This window comes from Protomyctophum bolini (assembly GCF_963924005.1).
Source record: "Protomyctophum bolini genome assembly, chromosome: 1".
NCBI classification, from domain to species: domain Eukaryota; kingdom Metazoa; phylum Chordata; class Actinopteri; order Myctophiformes; family Myctophidae; genus Protomyctophum; species Protomyctophum bolini.
In genome coordinates, this window is record NC_137862.1 from 20,204,085 (window position 1) to 20,225,338 (window position 21,254).

A 21,254-nucleotide genomic window follows, 5' to 3' on the forward strand; every position below is an offset into this window, starting at 1 on the left:
TAATGATGTATCTGTCTATAAGGTTCTGTAAAAATGAAGTTATAATGATATACCCGTCTGTAAGGTGCTATAAATGAAGTTATAATGATTTACCTGTAAAATAAAGTATTACCTGTCTGTACCACATGGTTGTATGAATAGTTATAATTATGTAAATATGTATGTTATAAATACAGTTTTACCTGGCTGTACCGTCATGGCTGTATAAATAAAGCTATAATTTTCTTTATTTACCTTGTATAAATATAGTTTTACCTGTCTGTACCACATGGCCGTATGAATAAAGTTATAATTATGTAAATATGTATGTTATAAATACAGTTATACCTGTCTGTACCGTCATGGCTGTATAAATAAAGTTATAATTTTCTTTATTTACCTTGTTTAAATAAAGCTTTACCTGTCTGTACCACATGGCCGTATGAATAAAGTTATAATTATGTAAATATGTATGTTATAAATACAGTTATACCTGTCTGTACCGTCATGGCTGTATAAATAAAGTTATAATTTTCTTTATTTACCTTGTTTAAATAAAGCTTTACCTGTCTGTACCACATGGCTTGTTCCATCCCCGTCTGTCCTCGTGACTCCCCCGCCCCCTGCTTCGACTCCACCTCCTTGCCGTGGTGGGCCCCGCCCCCTTCGTTGAGTTTCATCTTAAGTCCCTCGGCCTGTTGGGACTTGGAGTCCCAGTCTCCCTTTGAGGATTTGGAGGAGGCTTCGGAAGAAGGTGAGTCCCCGCCCCTGGACTTGCTGGTGGGTGGCGGCTGCTGAGGCATCTTTCCCGGATCCGATTGGCTGCTGCTGCCACCTGGAGCTTTGGAGAGGCCGGGCGGCAGGGCTGCATGATATGGACATATCACGGTATTTAGGCCAAATAGTGCGATATTGATATGATATACGATATTACCGTTAAAATGTCGTATTCTATATTTTAAGTGTTGCAACATTGAAAACTGAACATTATTCAAAAATACTGCATTATGAATCACTATCACTCACGATATATCAACGATATATCATATCGCAATACCGTTGCCTTTTTGCGATACTGATATTGCGCATGTTCACACCTGAAAGATATTGGATAATGGATAATGGTATATTGTGCAGCCTTACCGGGCGCCAACGGGCCTTTGTGTTGTTGTTTCCACTCCTCCTTCATCATGGCCGCCTCGCGTTCCTTCATGGCCGCCATCATCATCATCATGTCGGACTTCTTCTCCACCATTGCATTGCGGTGTTGCTGCTCGTTTGCGGCCGCCTGTTGCAGTGATGATTTTGATTTAGTCACATTTTGGAATGTTTTACTGCTTTTTGGTCGACTAAATATCGTAAGATTTTTGTCGACTAAACCTACAGTTGATTTAGCAGACTAAAATGTATTTTGGCGGGCCTTAAGGCCGTCATAATGACTGATTTTACACTTGCTGTGACACGTTTCGTAGATCGGCTATTTTCAAGTAAAATGACTTGAAGTAAAGTGTCTTTTACTTATACTGGATCTCTTTCTCCACTAGTCCCTTCCTAACATTTTACTCTAGTTTTTATTTGTTTACGGAATTGTCAATACATTTAGTCTTAGTCATCATCATAGCTTTAGTTTTCCCATTTAGTTCTCCATCAGTGAAACAAACATTTTTCAGTTATTATTAGTGGATGAAATAGACACTGCTTACCTGCTGCCGCTGGCGCTCCTCGTACTGCTGGCGGTAGGCCGGGTTGGCGTTCATCAGGTGGTTGTGGTAGGCCTGGTCAGGGTGATGGTACGCGTACGGGGGAACGTACGCAGCGTACTGGTTGTAGTAGAGAGGCTGCATGATGAATGAATGAATTATTTTATTTTCGTGTCTGGCTGCCTTTCACAGCCCCCCCCCCTCTACGGGATTATTATTATTCAGACACAATTTACAATGCATTATATTCCCGGTGCCAACACACGCTGACACCAAAAATAGTGAACAAAAATGAACACACAAATTATCACACAATGTAGAGAGAGAGAGAGAGAGAGAGAGAGAGAGAGAGAGAGAGAGAGAGAGAGAGAGAGAGAGAGAGAGAGAGAGAGAGAGAGAGAGAGAGAGAGAGAGAGAGAGAGAGAGAGAGAGAGAAAAGAACAAGGAGATAATGGACAGAAGACAGACCTGCATGTACATGTTGGAGCGCTGCTGGATCACTGACGGCTGCTGCTGTTGATGTTGATGATGTTGTTGATGATGCTGCTGATCACAATCACATATATTGTCACATCACAGAAATTCATTTTTGTGCATAGTTCCCATCGTGTTATTTTTTCCAAGTAAAAAATGAGAAAGGGAAGAAGAAGGTGATCAAGGCAGGAGAGAAGAAATGTGCTGACCTCATCACAATTCTTTGATGATTGCAATGGCCATTTTAGCCCAAAGAGTGTTTTTTGTGCAAAACGAATGCTTGGAATGCATTCAGAATCATGAAAACCCCCTAGTTTGACATCTCACATGCTACTTAAAGTATAATGACATTTTGACATTTATGCCTAATACTGTATAGGATGTCAATGGTATGGTCACATATAAACCCCTGTAAAAATTGTTCAATACCGACAGCCGGTCAGCAAGTGGATTCATGAATGTATCTACAATAATATATATGTACTGTATATACAATATTTTAGGCCAATAAAAAAACTATATAACAAATTTCCCACCCCACAACCCCGGCTGCCGGACTGCCTATAAGGGGTTTCAGATATTTACATCTAGTTTCAAAAACACGTCACGTCACAACCGTAGGGTCTCTCTTACAGTAGCTTACAGCCGTACAACCACATGGTCTCTTTTTCGCCCACAAATAAATGTATAAACAGTACCTGATGTTGATGATGTTGTTGTTGTTGTTGTTGATGATGATGATGCTGTTGCTGAGCAGAAGCACTGCTATCAGCTTTGCACTCCTCGTGAGGTTCAACTTTGACCTTTATGCCCACGTGGTCTTGGTCCTCCTCCTCCTCCCTTTTGATCTTCAGCTGACCTTCGGCCAGCGGAGGAGGAGGAGTAGGATGAGGATGAGGAGGAGGGCTTGAGTTGGGTCCATCGGGACCATCGGGACCATCGGGACCGGGGTCGACGTAGTTTGGAGAATAGTAGTTCTCGTATCCTGCATTATAGTACGATGGGGATTCCTTACCGGGCGTGGCCGTCTGATTTGGAAAGAGGTTCTTTTTGACACTTTCCCTCACGGACTGATGCTGCTCGTCCGTCCGTCCGGCCCTCCCTCCCTCGCCGTCCTCACCAGCGTCCGAGATGTCCGAGTACGCCGGGCTGTTCGTCTTGACCGAAGAGTTGTCCTCCGCTGTGCCGGCGCCGCCGTTCTGGATCCCACTGCCGTCCGTCCGACCGGCCGCTGCACCGCCACCGATGGACGGACTGGGCGCGTTGTCCGAGAAGCTGTAGATCTTGTCGGCCTCGGCCTTGATGCTGGCCAGACGACTCTGGTGAGGGTCCGAGGAGGAGGAGCCATTATGGAGCCCCGCCTCCCCTTTAGCGCCTGACGGGTCCGACGAGGACTCGCAGTACGGAACTTTCCCTTCGTCCACTTTCCCTCCTTTTCCCTCGGCCTCTTTCCCGCCTTCTTTCTTCTTCTTGTCCTTCTTCTTCTTCCCTCCGGCATTGGGGATGGAGGGAGCGGGGTGGTCTCCGGGCGCAGCGCCGGTGGGGGGTTTGGGCTTTGTCTGGGGGCTTTTGGGGACTCCTTGCATGGCGGAGGGGGGGGTCGTCGCCGCCCCGGGCCCAGGGGGAGATGTGTTTGCGTTCCCCGGAGGAGGATAGGGGTAGAGCTGCTGCTGACACGGGGTGGAACCCCGCGGTGACTTGGCGTTCCTCTGTGCCATTTTGTCAGCCTTCGTCGTGCCGCCGCTGGCCTTTCTGGGTTTGTCCGAGCCTCTGGTCTTGTCGTCCAGGCCGTCGTTGCTGCTGGCCTCGTCCGTGAGGCACGGTCCATCTTCGCAGCCGTCCATCGGCGTCCCGCGTCCCCCCCCGGGCGTGTCTGGCGGTTCCGCGTCGGCACTCTTCTTTTTGCTCGTCCTCGAGCCGAATTTGCCCGTCATGGAGGAGGACGGAGAAGGACTCTGAGCGTCGACGAAGCCGCCTCCTCTCGAGCCTTTCGGGGTGAGCGAACGGGCCGGAGACGAGCATCCTTTATTCTGAGAGAGGGACGTCGCTCCGTTGCAGCTCCCTGGCGGTTCACCATTACAAGTTTATTAATTTAATTTGTTTTTGGCATTCAGATTGCCTCAAAATAATTATAAATGCACAGGGATGACAAATAACTTCAATATACTAAGAATTTACTGGCATATATAATGATGATGATATAAAGCGGAAATAGCTCATCTACAAGCTTACTAGTTGTAAGCTTGTAAATCAGCTATTTCAGCCTGATTTTTCTGCGATTATGACGATTATGCAAACATAATTTCAAAAACATAATCTCAAATAATTAGCGATTAGACGGTTATGTGATAACCCCCCCCCCCTTACCTGCCAGCTCGGGGTTGAGAGTCGCGGAGGAGGAGTCCTCTCCGTATTCGCTGTCACCCCCGCCGTTGTCCAGCTGTTCCAGCTTGACGTCGCGGTCGCTGTGCGCGCGGGCCTGGTGGTACCGGAGCCCGTTGGCGTGCTTGTACCTCTTGTTGCAGGTCGGGTGCGGGCAGTCGATTAGCACCGGTGACGGGCAGCCCAGGTCCAGCTGCGGGGGGGGAGGGGGAGGGAGGGCTTCGCTCTTCACTGGGGAGAGGAGGGGGACACCCGCCGGCCCTCCGACACCTACCACACCGTCACCGTTATTTATTTTAATAATTAATTAATAGTTATTGTGGGTATTTTTGGCATTGAACAACGTGTTATGGTTTGTATTTCAGTTTGCCTTTTTTAGGCTTCGTAATCACAAATTGCACAGGGTATATGCAAGAAATCACTGACACATTTAATAATTTTTACTTTCCCCCAAAAATTACAAAATTGTCAAAATAGTTGATCTACAAGCTTAGTGTTGTAAGCTTGGAGATCAACTATTTCAGCAATTTAAAAAATAAATGTTTGAAAATGTACGGACATTTTACAACATGAAAACAATTGATGATTACACGAAAGCGATAATTGCAATCGGGCGATGATGATGTTAATAATAGCGACAGGCCTTACCGACGCCACCTCCTCCGCTGTTGGAGTTAGTCCGCATGCGCTTGCTGCCTCTGGTGTCCTCCGAGCTGGAGTTGTTGGGCTCCATGTCCGAGGACGCTTTGTTCTTCCGTTTCCCGGCCGGCGACGGACTGGCCTTGACGTCCTCCGACGTGGCGTTGCTGTTGGGCGGCGTGCGGCGCTCCGACGGGGTCTGGCTGCCCCTCCGCTGCCCCTTGCTGTTGTTGGAGGCGGCAGCGCGCGTCTTGTTGGTGGTGGTGGTGGTGGTTCCTTTGTTGTCGGAGGAGTTGCTGTTCTCGTTTAGAGGAGTGTTGCTGTTGGGTCTCATCCTCTTGCCTCGGCCACGCCCGTTCCTCATCTCTAGGTCACTGGTAGGAGATTCACAGAATCTGGACAAACAAGAGCGTAAAATTAAAAGAGTTATTGGTAGGTAGGTAGGTAGATAGATGAACACAGCTGAGAACACTGATGTCACCAAATTTGGAGCGATGCCCTTCTGCACCGGCAATTGGTTTGCGACTGGGGGTTCTATGGGGTGGGGTGGGTATTTAGAGCGGGGGCTAATGAATGTTGGTTTACATAGAAGTCAGTCAATTGGGTTTGTGGGGGGGTCCCACACCACTGGTCCCACAGAGAAGGATTATTTTCCTTAGTCTCTACTTGACATCGTCCCCTTGCAGAAATAAACAGGAGGCACGTTCAATAGAGCTTGAAAACCACCATTAATTTCCCTTTAAATAATTATTGAGCAAAAGACAAGGCGGTTGAACTTTTTACCTGCCTTGTAATCTCAACATAATTCAAATCCTTTAGCATAGCGGTTGGGTTTAAATTTGTAATGTAATTATCTTCCTGTGTGTGCAGCGCTGAACGTATTAGCAATCTGTGACAGAGAGAGAGAGAGAGAGCGAGAGAGATAGTCCGAGGTTGGGATGAGCCGCAGCTTCCCTACACAAGCAGTGGTGGACAAAGTACTCAATTTTAAGTAAAATTATCAATACCGCAATACAGAACTACTCTACGTTACATGTAAAAGTCCGGAATTCAAAATGTACTTGAGTAAACATAGAAAAGTATTGGAATCAAAATGTACTAAATGTACCAAACGTAGACAGTACTCACTACACACTCACAAGTTTATCAAATGTACAGTTTTTGTAGAGAAAAGGTCCTTCTGCACACCTACAGTACAGTACAGTACACCTAAAGGGACATGTCCTTCTGCACACCTACAGGGACATGTCCTTCTGCACACCTACAGGGACATGTCCTTCTGCACACCTACAGGGACATGTCCTTCTGCACACCTACAGGGACATGTCCTTCTACACACCTAAAGGGACATGTCCTTCTGCACACCTACAGGGACATGTCCTTCTGCACACCTACAGGGACATGTCCTTCTGCACACCTACAGGGACCTGTCCTTCTGCACACCTAAAGGGACATGTCCTTCTGCACACCTACAGGGACCTACAGGGACCTACAGGGACAGGTCCTTCTGCACACCTACAGGGACATGTCCTTCCTTCTGCACACCTACAGGGACATGTCCTTCTACACACCTAAAGGGACATGTCCTTCTGCACACCTACAGGGACATGTCCTTCTGCACACCTACAGGGACCTACAGGGACCTACAGGGACAGGTCCGTCGGAGCAGGCAACCAGTGCGAATAATGAGACAAAAGGAGATCCCGCACACTGTCTTCACTTAAATGGCAGCAGTTTATTCAGCTGAGTAACGACGCTTCGGTCTCACGATACCTGATGAAAGGATCTCCTTTTGTCTCAAATGTACAGCATGAAAGTATTTTGAAACTAGCAGATCTACAAGCTCACAATGCATCACATCACAACGCATTGTGAGCTTGTAGATCTGCTAGTTTCAAACGGCCAAAATGTATATAGGGCTGAAGTGGTTAATGTATGTTTTGTAATAATAATCACAATCGATACAGTAACTCATAACTAACGTTTTCAAATAAATGTAGTGGAATAGAAGTACAAGTAAAAGTATAGGAAATTGGAAATACTCAAGTAAAGTACAAATACCTCAAAATTGTACTTACTGTAACTAAGTACAATACTTAAGTGAATGTACTTCGTAACTTTTCAATCCAATCCAATCAAATTTATTTATATAGCACATTTCATAAAACACAAGGTTTCCAAAGTGCTGCATGAAGTAAACTACATAAAACAACCAAGAAAATTACATGGTAATAATAGTACATAAAGTTTTGAAATAATAATGCAAGTTAGATACAAAAAGAGAGAAACCATAAAAATAAAAACATCAACAACCAGCAAAGAAAACTTGGTTCAGTTCAAAGCCAATGTATAAAGATGAGTCTTAAGACTGCATTTAAAAGTTTCTATACAGTATAGGGGCCACTTTGTTGTGAAGAGGTAAATCATTCCATAGTTTTGGGGCTTCAACCGAAAAGGCGCGGTCTCCTCTCTTTAAAAAACAAAAACGTTGTTGGGACTGAGTCTTTTCTGATTTTCACCATTCGCCTCTCCAAACACTCTCCTCCTCAGCAGGGTGTGAGAACAGAACAGAACAGAACAGAGAATCAGCAGCCATGACTCATCTCACCAGCCTGGGTTTAGACTCTAGAACTCAGAGTCATGACTCCTCTCTCCAGGCGGGTTTACACTCCAGCTCTCTGAATTATTCATAGAGGGCTCCCTAATGTAGTCATATATACTGCACACTGGAAGACAATCTTTGTGCAAATGTATAAACTGTATACCCCGACAAACTGCATGCATTAAGCAAAGCAACGACATGCATTGATAGAATATAGTCTAACCGTACATCTTATTTGTACAGTTTTTAATATTTATAAATACGTAATAGAATTCTATAAAGTATAGGGATTTATGCCCTTTTGGGCCAGAAAAGGGATTTATTTTCCACCGGAGAAAAATGCTTTTAGTAACTCCACTGCAGCCTCTACCGTTATTGCCAAGAGAAAAACCTCATAGACAAGATTGTATACGTGTGGTGGGGGGCTCAGAGTGCGTTCACTAAGGAAAGAAGGCTTTCTAATGACACAACCCGTCTTTGTATTGGTGAGTAGGTAAAACGTGCTTTAGATTTTCACTACAGGAGAGGCTGGTCTGCGTTTCATTTGAGAGCTAGAAGCCATCGGTCCCATAGAGCTTTAGGGCTATGGACCAGAGCTAAGGCAGGTATATACCATGCAGAGTACATTTTAGGTTTTTTAGTGTAAAATGCAACTAACGTGAATTACAAAACCTTGTCTTACTTAACACATTGAGTACGCCAACGTGCATCAAAATAAAGGCCGCTATAGTGCCAGAGTAGTCTGATCGCTTTTACTCTGAAAGCCATGAACCGGAAATACTTTCTTAAAAAAATTGACTTGACAAAGTGAGCTCATAATCCCCGATCATCTTAATATATTTATATAAACTCCAAAAAGCGTTCATATTTTGCGGGAGAGACGGATGAGGAGCAGAAATGCAGCGCCAGCATATCGATCCATTCATCACCACGGAGAGCGCCCTGGATGAGGAGATACGAGTCATTCTTTCCGCCGCGCTAACATGGGAGTCAATGACAAGCTAATATTTGCACAGAGCGTTAGCATACGGCAAGCGAAAAGCGAAATGCCAAAAAAAAAAAAAGGAATAATTCTGAATATTATTATCTCGCCCCGCGTCGTTTGGACGTCGCTAGGACGTCCACAGACGTCTAAGGTATTACTCGTTTCTGATCCTTATGACGTTTCCAGACGTGTTTTGTACAGAATGTGTTAAAAAGAAGAAAAACAAACAACCTCATTCCATTGTGATTTGACTGTGATTCAGTGTTGTTGAGGAAAAAGCTATTAGTGCAATAATTGGATTCAGCAATCTGGCTCGTTAGAGTAGCAGCAACGTTCTATTTCTATCAGTTCCTCCTGGGAGAGGAGACAGAGCACAGAGTCCTGTTTCCTTCATGCAGGACTCAGATAAAGACTAGCAGAGGACAGACTATTTCTGCTGTACAGTAGAATGTTATATCATTGAGACCAGAGGCTGATACAACAGATTCCTATCAGAGTGTGTGTGTGTGTGTGTGTTAGTGTGTGTGTGCATGCGTGCGTGCGTGCGTGTGTGTGTGCGTGCGTGTGTGCGTGCGTGCGTGTCTGCTTGCTGCTCTTTATGAGAAGGTTAAAGCACCAAGTGCAGGTGGGATAGCGAGCAAGCATTGTTGATTAATGGCAGCCGTGGAGCAATATTGCTTTTCCACTGTGGCATTTACAACCGCTGTGTGTGTGTGTGTGTGTGTGTGTGTGTGTGTGTGTGTGTGTGTGTGTGCGTGTGCGTGTGTGTGACGCAGTAGAAGATGTTTTAACCTGTTAAGACCTGACGTTTTCTGAAAAAACGTATGTTTCTATGTCAGTTGTATTTGGCCTGCCGACAATAGATCTAGCTCGAGCTCATACCGGCAAATAAGCGCTTTAGCATAAGACCCAGTCTCTGTATGTTATGTAATTTTTCATTTTTATAATAACATCAACTGTACCACTCATTATTATAATAACATCAACTGTACCACTCATTATTATAATAACATCACCTGTACCACTCATTATAATAACATCACCTGTACCACTCATTATTATAATAAAAATCAGTGAGGGGTGCTAATATATTAAAGTCTAACTCATGTTGCTATGATTAGGTGATGTAATGGTGATGTAAAACAAACATGAACAAAACAAACATTACATTCTCTTTATTGTCAATGGCATTTAATGTTTGTGTTAGGGACAAGGTGACGTAAATTTCCCTTCATTGTCAAAATAAAGATGATCAAAATGGCGTTTTTAATGTTTGTTTGTTTAACTACAAACATTAAACCTGTATCCACTTGTTATAACTAGAGTGGTGCCCGTTGACGCCTCTACAGCGGTGCCCATTGGGCACTGGCCTACTTAGAACGATGCAAGTTGGAAACGCATGCCCATCTTTGTCAGGCATGCCCAAATATGGAGTCTATGCACACGTCAGAATGATGTCAGAACAGGCCAGCTCCATATATGGACACTGGGCAGGGGCCCTGTCCAGAGCCCGGGCAGAGGCCTTTTTGGGGATGTGCTCAATCATGGGTCCAACCGACTCGACACCGGGCACTGCACCCCCTGTGGTGGGGTGAGACGCGTGTGTCGAATTTGAAGTCGGTTTGACGAACGGTTCTCGAGTTACGTGTATTACAGACGTACAGACATACACACACAGAGACTTGGTTCATATATAGTTAGATAACATCACCTGTACCACCATGTGTATTTTTAATATCAATTAATTACGGTACACGACTCTGTTCTGTACTCGCTCGTAACACTCGGTTACTCGGTGCGATGGGAAAAAAAAGAAAGAAAAAACGGAAGGCTTATGCTGTCTATGGAAATGCATAGGTGAAACCTGACAATGGGAGTGTAGTATGATTGCCTGCCTCCTAACCTATGCCACACACACGGTGCACCGCGAAAGGGCTGATTTCCACACCGCAGCGAGCAAGCTGTGCGACCGCAGCCTCGAAGCGACAATAGCTGCTAATATTAGAGCTCGACAGCAGGAAAGCCACAACAAAACACAGTCATCGAACCACGCACAGAACTTCGGAAACAAACGCAGCCGCGAGGTTGCACCAGAGAAACATGCACGTTACTATAATCATAATAATAATATGGGGGGAATCATAGACAAAAAGGGGGACAATGGAGACAGCGTGCGGAACTCTGCCAACGCCGCCTGCACCGCAACTGCCGCGAGGTTGTGAAAGAGACACATACACGTTACTAAAAATAATAATAATAATAATATGGGGGGAAACAAAGACCTGACACAGCTGCATTTATGGATCAAAACAAGCTTGATTTGCGGCTCATTTCTCTAAACAATATGATCGCCAGTTACAAAATGTATGTTTTGGGTGAATTAATTTGCGGGACCCGTTACATAGCCATTATGCACTTCCTGATTCTCAGTTTCTGGGTGAAATGCCCTTCAACCACCAGATGGTGGTGTTGGCGGGTGGTTACATGGTTAAAATGGTTAATCCGGAATTCTCCTCTTTTAAAAAGATAAGTCATCGTACCTGGGTGGAGCCTAAGGTTTGAAATGATTGTATTTAAAGTTTAAAACAATCGTTACCTGGGTGGAGCTCAAGCCTTTAAATCATCATACCTGGGTGGAGCTTAAGGTATTAAATAGATAAATGATCACAGCTTGGTGGAGCCTAAGGTTTTAAATATTTCAATGATCGTACCTGGGAGGAGCCATATTTAAATGATCTTGCCTGAGTGGAGCCCAGTCGTGTCGCACGCAGTCCAATAGGTTTAAATCATTACCTGGGTGGGGCTTAATATTTAAATCATCACCTGGGTGGAGCTTAATATTTACATCATTACCTGGGTGGAGCTTAATATTTAAATCCTTACCTGGGTGGAGCCCAGTCGTGTCGTGTGCAGTCCAATAGCGTTCCCACATATGTCTTGTTTCTCCACGTGACGTTCACCACCAACATTCCTGCAAGAAAGATCAAAAGACGAGCCATGAAGCCAAACCATCTATTCACTAATCATAGGGATGCGGCAATATGGACATTCTTGGCCAATACCGATACCGATGTTTAAGATAACAATTTAGCAGATAGCGACACAGATATATGTTTATTGTTGTTTTTATTTCCCCCTTTTGTGCAAGAGAAACAAATACATCTTCAATACAACAAATAAATGTTCAGAATCTACAGCTTGGTAAGGTGCAGATAACCAACACACCAACATAGCCAACGCACAATTTATGCGTTAAATTAATTAATCTACAGCTTAATATGGCTACTGCCATCGGTTAATGTCAGTTTTATTTGCCGATACCGGTATGTGGAAATATCGCACGATTCCGATATGTGGCCGATACATCGGTGCATCCCTAACTGTAATTATGCACCAACGATTTCCCATCAGTGGGATATTTTAATGTACAGTAGCAACAGTGGTTTTATGTACAGTAATGGCTCGTACACACTGCACAATATTTGCTCCCATTATGCTGGCGGGGACCCTTTTTGGCGCTCACAGACAAACTTCCCGATCTGATGCAAGATCATCAAGGTTTTGCTCGCTGTGTGAAAGGCTCTGTGAGAAGATATAGTGCCCATAAAAGTGCTCGCCGACGCCGATGATAATATATATAACCTTTATTCCTTGGGTCTAACTAACATTCGTTCCAAACTGCTCCTCCTGTTCCATCGATCGAGGTTAAGAATTGACTCGATGTGCAATATTTGATCAAGAGTTTATTCATCTTCTGGGCATGGCAAACTGTGGAAACATTTTAAACAACTGCAAACCGAGGACCGTGCTTGGATATTCTTTAGGATATATGAGGCAGTGACAGCAGGTACTGCTGTAAGGAATAATATTGTCTGAGTAACCCTTCCAGTTACATAAGCCAGCTCACAGCACAGGGAATACGCTCTATTGGATCATTATTATTATTATAGCACGGAGCAATGCACTGCCTCTATCTGACATACCTGCTGAGGACAGCATTCACAGAGAGAGAGAGAGAGAGAGAGAGAGAGAGAGAGAGAGAGAGAGAGAGACACAGACAGACAGACAGAATTACAGTATAGGGAAAAGGTGTGAAAAAGGTTTCACACAAATGAAAGCTGAGAATTAAAGCGTACAGCAGTTGATTTCAAGCAGCTCGTTTTCCTAACAAACTGATGTGAATCGAAGGCTTCCAGTTCAAAGCCTGCATGTACAGTAACTGAGACACCATCTTTCACTATTTCACTGAGACACCGGAGACCTCTTTCACTCCAGGCTTCAGCGGGAAGTGAAGTGTTGGAGCACCTCACACAGGAATGTCCTCGACTCGTAATGTTTGTGACTTCAGAAGCTTCCGTTTCACCATTTGGATAGTTTGAGGCTGCTTAGACTGTGGTATGAGCTCGTCTACATACAGTATGTTGAGCAGTGAGGCACAGTGTGATATTTGACACTGCGTTTAGAACACAAGATTCGTTACAGCAGATCGTATGGCTTGACTGCAGAATTCTTGCAGAGAAGACAGACAAGCAAGCCTAAATGTGGTTGAAAATGTGTCAAGCCCGGGCGGGGTGCCTGGTGCTAAGCTAGTTAGTGGCCACATGTTCCAGAGGTGGGAGAAAACCCTGGGTTCAAATGCCACTCTTGCGGGGGTGGAAAGTCCCATTCCACAAGTTTTCAAATGTAGAAACACATCTTTTGAAAATAGCAGATCTAAAAGCTACAATGATGTATACATTGCGTTGCGATGTGACGAAAAAAAAGATGATTTGTCCCAACCCGACCCTTTGGTGTGGTTTGGGCTTAAGGTAAGAACAGAAAACAACAAGAATAACACAAGAATAAACAACAAAAGTGAGACTGGGAGCAACAATCACCCTCCATATATTTTTTTAAATCAGACTCGTCTGAACTGAGTGGTGCTTTACTGTATTTGTACCACTGTACTGTGCTCGTACTGTACTAAAAACTCAGTTTCCCTGTACTGGTGATACACACTAAAAAAAAAATCTATACCCTAAATAAACAGACATACATACATAGAGACACACATTGCTGATTCTTAGAGTGGCAACAAAAAAGAACATTGTAAATCCATCACCCCCCCCTCTCTCACCTCCCACTGGTGACCTCAGCATGCTACCTCAGCACTGCAGTGAAACTGGAAGCTGCAGCGACAGAGATAACTTATCTAATGGCACGAGAACGCTGGCTGGACGCTTCCTTTCCTTTACAGTCCTCGAGTACAGTGGTTTTCAACCAAGGTCCATTATTTCTTTGGCATTTGAGCCACGGACCACCATTTGATGACATTTAGCCTCTCAGACTCAAAATATTTAGTTGTCATTGGATAAGATTTTGTCCACAATTCCCTGCTGTATTGATCTTGGTACCATTAGGAGAGATAACAGCCAACCATTGATCAAAATAACAAATCTTCTACATTCTCTAATTGTGTAGACTTCTTGTAAATTAAGTAATGCAGACGTTTACCAACTCTTGAGCGTGAAATGAAACCAAATGGACCCTTAAAGGGTCAATTTGTTTTCATTTTAAGCTCTCAAGAGTTAAAGATCTATAAAGGGTCCATTTGGTTACCAACTCTCCATCATTTAGCTGGGGACCACCAGGACCCCCCTCAAGGACCACTGGTGGTCCCAGGACCACTGGTTGAAAACCACTGCTCTAGAATGCTGGCTGGAAGTTTTCCTTTCCTTTTACAGTCCTCCAATGATTTTATTAGCAAGGAAAACCTCTCTCTCTTGTTCACCCCAGTCCCCTCCCTCCTCCACCCTCAGCCAATTTCCTCTTTTCAACAGTACATACCTATAGTGTGTCTCTTCAAGCTTGCTGCAGACCAGACACGGTCCAGGGCTCATTTTGCTCTCGCTGCCTCTCTGGCGTAGAATAGTGAGTGCATAAGGCATTTACAAATGTTAAAATAGTGAGTGCATAAGGCATTTACAAATGTTAAAATAGTGAGTGCATAAGGCATTTACAAATGTTAAAATAGTGAGTGCATAAGGCATTTACAAATGTTAAAATAGTGAGTGCATAAGGCATTTACAAATGTTAAAATAGTGAGTGCATAAGGCATTTACAAATGTTAAAATAGTGAGTGCATAAGGCATTTACAAATTTTAAAATAGTGAGTGCATAAAGCATTTGCAAATGTTAAAATAGTGAGTGCATAAAGCATTTACAAATCTTAAAATAGTGAGTGCATAAGGCATTTACAAATGTTAAAATAGTGAGTGCCTAAGGAGAATAAGGAGTGAGTGCATAAGGCATTTAGAAATGTTAAAATAGTGAAAAGAATATGGCTCTTGCAGTTGATTCTGTTGTATGTGATCAAACCCTTAAATGACTAGGCTTTTATTTTGTTTACGATCCATCATCCCTATTCTATTCTCCCTAGGGTTGAGGAAAGGTCTGTTCCCATTAACCGCCCCCATGTTGAGGTGGGGGTAGGTCCCAACCCCCTCCCCGATCCCGTCAGGCTCATTAGGGTCACACAGGGCAGCTGAGTGAAGCGTGCATTAATGAGACAAATGGTCCTGTAGTTTTTTTTTAACCACTCATTTCCTTTCAGTGCCGCTGTGCAACACATGGAACCAACCCCCTCTCCTCGTGCACCAAACTGCACTGCCTACTTTTGTGTGTGTCTGTGTGTGATTTTCGTGCCGGCATGTTTTCGGCCACCTCAGTAGACCTTTCCAGGCAAAAACTACAAATTGACGTCATTTCGCAAGTCCTCCAAGTCTGCCATTTTAAATCCGGAAGTAAGAGCGCAACCTGTCCGTAGCTCGATCGGTTCTCTAACTAGCTAGCGAGAACAAACATGCTAACCAGAGTTCTGCACCAGTCCTTTTTTTTTATGTTTTTTTGTGGCTTTCTCCTTTATTTTATATTTTTTATGAAGGGAAGCCAGTAGGCTGACAGGAAATGGGGAGAGAGATGGGGGGAAGACATGCAGTAAAGGCCATCGGGATCAGGAGTTGAACCCACGGCACACTGCCAGACTGGGTTGCCAGCCAAGGTGCCTGGACCACTGAGCCATTGCCCAGGCCTGCGCCAGCCTTTTAGTGGCATCCTAAGTTCATACTTTTGCTCATGTCACCAAATCTGAGGGTCAATTCCGATATAAACCCAGCTAAAGATCGCGGCCAGTATGGGATTCTATGAGCACGGATTATCATTATTGTCGTCAGGGCCCGTATACGGGAGGTGTAAGTACAGTATGAGTATGACTGAATAATAAGAGTGTGGAGTTTTATTAACCGTGTTTGGACGTGTATGGTGTGTATGTATTAATGATGGTGGGGAACCAGTCAGTAGTACTAGTGCAGGCATTTTAAGAAATTACCTCAAACTAATTGCAACAGAAACACCTTCAACTGTTTTTGTTTCGTAAATATGTTAGTAATAACAACAAATAACATATCAAAACACTCCTTCAGCTAAAAAACCAGCCATAGCCGTCACCACAAATGTAAAAGGATCCTGTGGAGGGGCCCTCCACAGGATCAGGTCTCCCGCTGCTGGTCACCTCTGCCAGGGGCCACGGGTCCCCAGGCTGACCCCCACGCTGCTCACACTCAAAAGATAGTGGTTCTGCAGGGTTAACGACCTCGTCACTGACGTCCCCTTGTAAAAATGCCATTGTTATCTTTGCTGTTATGCTACGACGTTGGGACTACTTCTGCAAATGCTAAGATACCGACATATCCTGTCAGTTTATCATTATGGGTGGCTGCCGGCAGCTTGCCAGACTGAAGCGGCAACATCTTGAGTGGAATTAAGAGTATTAAGACATTTTCAACACGCTGAGATGCTGACGTAAATATAGGAGTGAAAAACAGCATAGCTGGGTGTTGCCAGGAGCAGTAATGAAGTTACTTACTGTAAGTGTTTTAACATCAAACAAGTCCCATGATTAATACCCGTCAAATCAGCTTTGCAACTATGCATACCATTCACAAGTTCAACACAGAAATACCTTTAAACCTTTAAACATTTATAACAAAAATAAAAGCAAGCACACGATGCATGAATAAAAACCAGTCACCAGAGGAATACACGGACAGATAACATTCAGATTCATTGTAGTGTTTTAAAAGCAGGGAATTTAACAGATGACTGCTAACCTTTTAGCCTCAGTTTATTAGCATAGCCAGGAGGCTCCTGGCTGAAGATTTACAGCCTGTACTCTTGATCACCAAGAGGTGAAAGTGTGCACTCTGGATCATAAGAGGTGAACGTGTGCATTCTGCTGTGCAGTGTGCTCATTTGTGCAAACTCCCGCGGGCGACTAGACCTGGATAACTTTAAAAGTCCCTTATATAATTTAGTCGACTTGAAACTATGACAAAAACAATTCGTCTACAGCAGGGGTTCTCAACATTTTTGGCTGGGGACCCCCGGAAATGCTTTGGCCAGATATAACCATTAAGGAAAGTTTATGCATACACTATGTGTACTATGTAAACTCTTAATTTCCATTTTATAGCCATTCAGTTGCAAAACTACCGTAAATAAAAAAGAAGCTATGTTAGTGGAGAAGAGATCCAGTAGAACTAGTTTGAAATCAGTTTTTTACAACGCCACAAAGGCCCGCCAAAATACATTTTTGTCAACAAAATCAACTGTAGACTAAAAATGTCAAATGACTAAAATAGGGTGACCATATTCTGAATTCCCCATAAGAGGACACATGCGCGTTCAAATAATTGGGGGTCGCGGTTCTGTTTAAATTGAAAATTCAGATGTCAAAATAATCTATAACAAAAACCTTATGCTCCAACATTTCTTACAGGTCTGTATATCTGAGAGTGTAGCATATACTACAAAGGAACCAAATGGACCCTTTTATAACTTTAAACTCTGAGACTGTACAAATGGAATCAAATGAGACTCTTAAAAAGTAGGTACATTTGGTTATATTTGTACACTCTCAGAGTTATGGGGGTCCTTGAAATTAAAAGGTTGGAGAACCACTGATTTAAAGTACTTCTGTATGCAATATCTTAAATCATATCTTGCTTTGCACGGTTGTACAAAATAATATTCTGTCAATTTAATTTACAGAAGAGCCTCGCGTACAGCTGTCGGCTTTGTAGTGTTGTGTTGGGCTTGCAGGGCAGAACTTATTATTAGGCTATAATTTGCGACAGACACAAGTTCCAGCTTGGCAGACAATACAATCTACTTCTCATTAGTCATTAGTCACGATTAAGAAAACAGTAGCCTACTTTTTCTGCATTTCAGTGGTGAAGTGGCATAGTGTTTGGCATTTCATTCATTCAAGAGGAGAGCTCATTTCAGTTCTGCCACAGAGCAGCAAGTGTTTGCTTTCAATAACTTGATCTGCAGGTCGTGAGGAGCAGGGTAGAGTTGAGTTATGAAAATACACATTCCGGGGTTCGGGCTGGAAGTCCACCTCTCAGAGTGTTATTCTAAACGAACCAATGAACGTGGATTGTAAATACATGAGTGTTCCCCATACAGATAAGCACTAAAACCCCGGACATTTGAGGGAATTTATAACACCCCCCCCCCCCCCGGACAGCCAGGACAGACCATAGAGTATTAAAAGGATAGAGACTAAACTGGCGCGAAGCTCCGCCCCCTCCGCTATTCATGTCAGTGGAAGTTGCTCAGTGGCGTTTTGAAGCACCTGGAAGGCTGCCGGAAGTACCGTCTATTTCCGCATTTTTTCGCTGATATCAGCATTTGGACACCAAAATTTGGTGTCCGGAAGTCAAGAAGTGCGGAAGTGCAGCTGGGCTTTAACATTGAGCGCTCGGTTGCACGGGGTTTCCTCGTCAAGAATCCACGGGTCCGCCTGCAGTCCTTCCTCTTACCACTAGGGCCCAGCGCTTCAACATTGGAGTGCCTAGCTGGCCCCTTGGGACAGACCCCTAAAAGGGGGGGTTAAGATGTATAGTCAGCCTAACTATATTATGACTCAAAAGACTATGAATAAATAAAATAAAATAAAAAGATTGCTGTCAAAATCAACACTGGTCCCTTACAAAAACTGCTGTCTCATTTCTATAACAACCCACTGAACCCAGAGTATGTTTCATCACCAACATGGACGGTACAGACAGGTTTGTCAAAGCCACAATCAGTCAAACCCTTGTTGACATGCACATAGCCATGATATCTTATGGCCGCCACTAATCCGGGCTTTCCAATTCCTCCGGGCATTTCATTACCTCTCAAGACTAAGTGCACATCAGAATGTAGTTGTCAGCCAGTAAGATTGGGACTGGCAAAAATTCTATTTAAAAATGTGTCCTGACACCCCTTTCCCTGAACAGTGCCCACTGTTACAAGGAATGACTTGAGCGGCATGGCAAAAAAAAGTGACAATTGTGGCCCGGGGGAATTGGGGAATGAAAATGACAGGAAGCGGGGGAGAGAAGGAAGAGAAAGCAGAGCATGTATGAATTACTTCTCTCAAAATGGCTTCAATTACAATTTACAATTCAGGCATTCTCTTAATCCAGAGCGATTTACAGTAAGCAAGAGGGTAGAAATACTCTTCTAAAACGGGTAGTCCCAATACTTCATTCTGATTGGCTGGTTACCGTCACGTGACATTTCACCGATAACCCACTCCTTCAATCACTTTGTATCATCCTGCAGCCTTGTAGCTGAACTGGGGAAGGGGAGCGCTTGATTGCTTTACAAGCACATGCCGTGCGGGCGTCTAAGCACCGCCCGGCTCATATGACTGAATGTGTGGCTCCAGGCAGCCCCGTAAATACATCAAGCGCTATTCTCCTGTCACATAGGCTACTTGCTGAGCAAAACAAAGAAGTGTTGTGTCTCTGGCTCGCTTGCTCTGGTGGCTCAAAGCGTAGCTACTTTTGTGAATTTAATCGTTTTATTAGGTTAATATTGCTATATGTTTGTAACCGTTTTAGAAAAGCAATAAGCCACTCGAGGCCCCAGCTTACCGGGTATTTTACACTGGCTGGGAGGCCCCCAGCCAGTGTAAAATACCCGGTAACCTGAGACCTCTCGTGGCTTATTGCTTAAATCTAGGATCACAAGAAAAACTAAGAACCTAACATCCGTCTAACAGTAGAATATCTGTACAATGAAACTATAAGTATACACCATAGAGTGCTATGTCTACATAACATGCTATTAAGTTACATAATTTGAGCCTTTGCATTACCCCCGTAAGGTCATCGAGGCTAGGTAAAGTGCTACGGCAAGTGCTACGGGCTAAGATGGATTCTGAAGAGGTGGGTTTTCAGACTACGGCGGAGGATTGGGAGTGAGTTCATTCCATAGTTTGAGGCAGATTTTGAGGCAGATTTTTGTAGCTACTACATATCAATAAATCAAAGCAACAGTGGGTCTTATACATACTACTTTGGGTACTTGGAAGCTCTGCTAGGTAGTGGCTAATGTGCTTACGGATGTTATATGTCTGTCCTTGTTAATGTGCTGTATGTCCTTTTACTGGCAGAGCTGTGTGACGTTATTTGCCTCTTCTCTTGGCCAGTTCACACTTGTAAAAGATACTTTATTATTACATGTTAGGGGGAAGACTGTGGTTTGTGCGTGTCTGTGTGAGGGGGAGTGCTGGAACCCATGGGTCTGTGTTGCTGCTGGTGAGGGGGTGATGCTGGCATGGGGCTGGTGAGGGGGTGGGCTGGCATGGGGCTGCAGTGTGGTGAGGGGGTGGGCTGGCATGGGACTGGTATGGGGCTGGTGAGGGGGTGATGCTGGCATGGGGCTGGTGAGGGGGTGGGCTGGCATGGGGCTGCAGTGTGGTGAGGGGGTGGGCTGGCATGGGGCTGCAGAGTGGTGAGGGGGTGGGCTGGTATGGGGCTGCAGAGTTGTGAGGGGGTGGGCTGGCATGGGGCTGCAGAGTGGTGAGGGGGTGGGCTGGTATGGGGCTGCAGAGTGGTGAGGGGGTGGGCTGGCATGGGGCTGCAGTGTTTTAGCCAAAGGGCCCCCTGCCTCTGCGCTCCCTGTTGCCCAGAGCAGGAGCCAAGGCTGTCTGGGCAGCGCTTCAAGAGCAGTACACTTCTCCTCCGGCACTTCAGAAATGACATCTGAAGGCATCAGCATGATGACCCTAGCAAGGGTTGACCTGGTGCTATGATGACCCTGGGAGGTGTTGGCCCTCCGTTACAGATAGTGATGTCTCTTGTACATCAGCTATTTGAAATATTTAAAAAAAAGTTAAAAATAAAAATAAATAAAAAATAAACTAAAACATGGCAAAGAAGTTTAGGGATAAGGGGCAAGGCAGCGCGCAAAATAGGGCCCTTAGGGCCATATTTTCACATGTGCCTTATCCCTAAACTTATTTGCCTTTTTCGCAATTTTGAAAAAAACTAAACCATTTTCAATTGTTCAAATAGATGATCTACAAGCTCACAACGTGTCCATGTAGTGTAGACTGTAGATCGTCTAGTTGAACTATTTTAAAATGTTTTTCAAAATAGTAAAAGGGGTAAGGCGC

At 44.3% G+C, this 21,254-nt stretch overlaps 1 protein-coding gene across 5 annotated transcripts in view; it reads right to left on the reverse strand.

The window, feature by feature from the left end:
* LOC308313622 (zinc finger protein 609-like) overlaps nt 1-21,254 on the reverse strand; it is an 89,091-nt gene that overhangs the window by 8,774 nt on the left and 59,063 nt on the right. For 4 of the 5 annotated variants that reach the window (XM_080760844.1, XM_080760841.1, XM_080760843.1 and 1 more), the window contains 8 exons: nt 11,645-11,732; nt 5,184-5,569; nt 4,521-4,805; nt 2,852-4,215; nt 2,148-2,225; nt 1,683-1,817; nt 1,123-1,267; nt 546-844 (listed from right to left, as the gene is read on the reverse strand). In XM_080760844.1, the coding sequence (XP_080616970.1) occupies nt 546-844; nt 1,123-1,267; nt 1,683-1,817; nt 2,148-2,225; nt 2,852-4,215; nt 4,521-4,805; nt 5,184-5,569; nt 11,645-11,732 (2,780 nt within the window). The remainder of the gene's footprint in view (nt 1-545; nt 845-1,122; nt 1,268-1,682; nt 1,818-2,147; nt 2,226-2,851; nt 4,216-4,520; nt 4,806-5,183; nt 5,570-11,644; nt 11,733-21,254) is intronic. The other variant, XM_080760842.1, reaches the window with a different exon arrangement.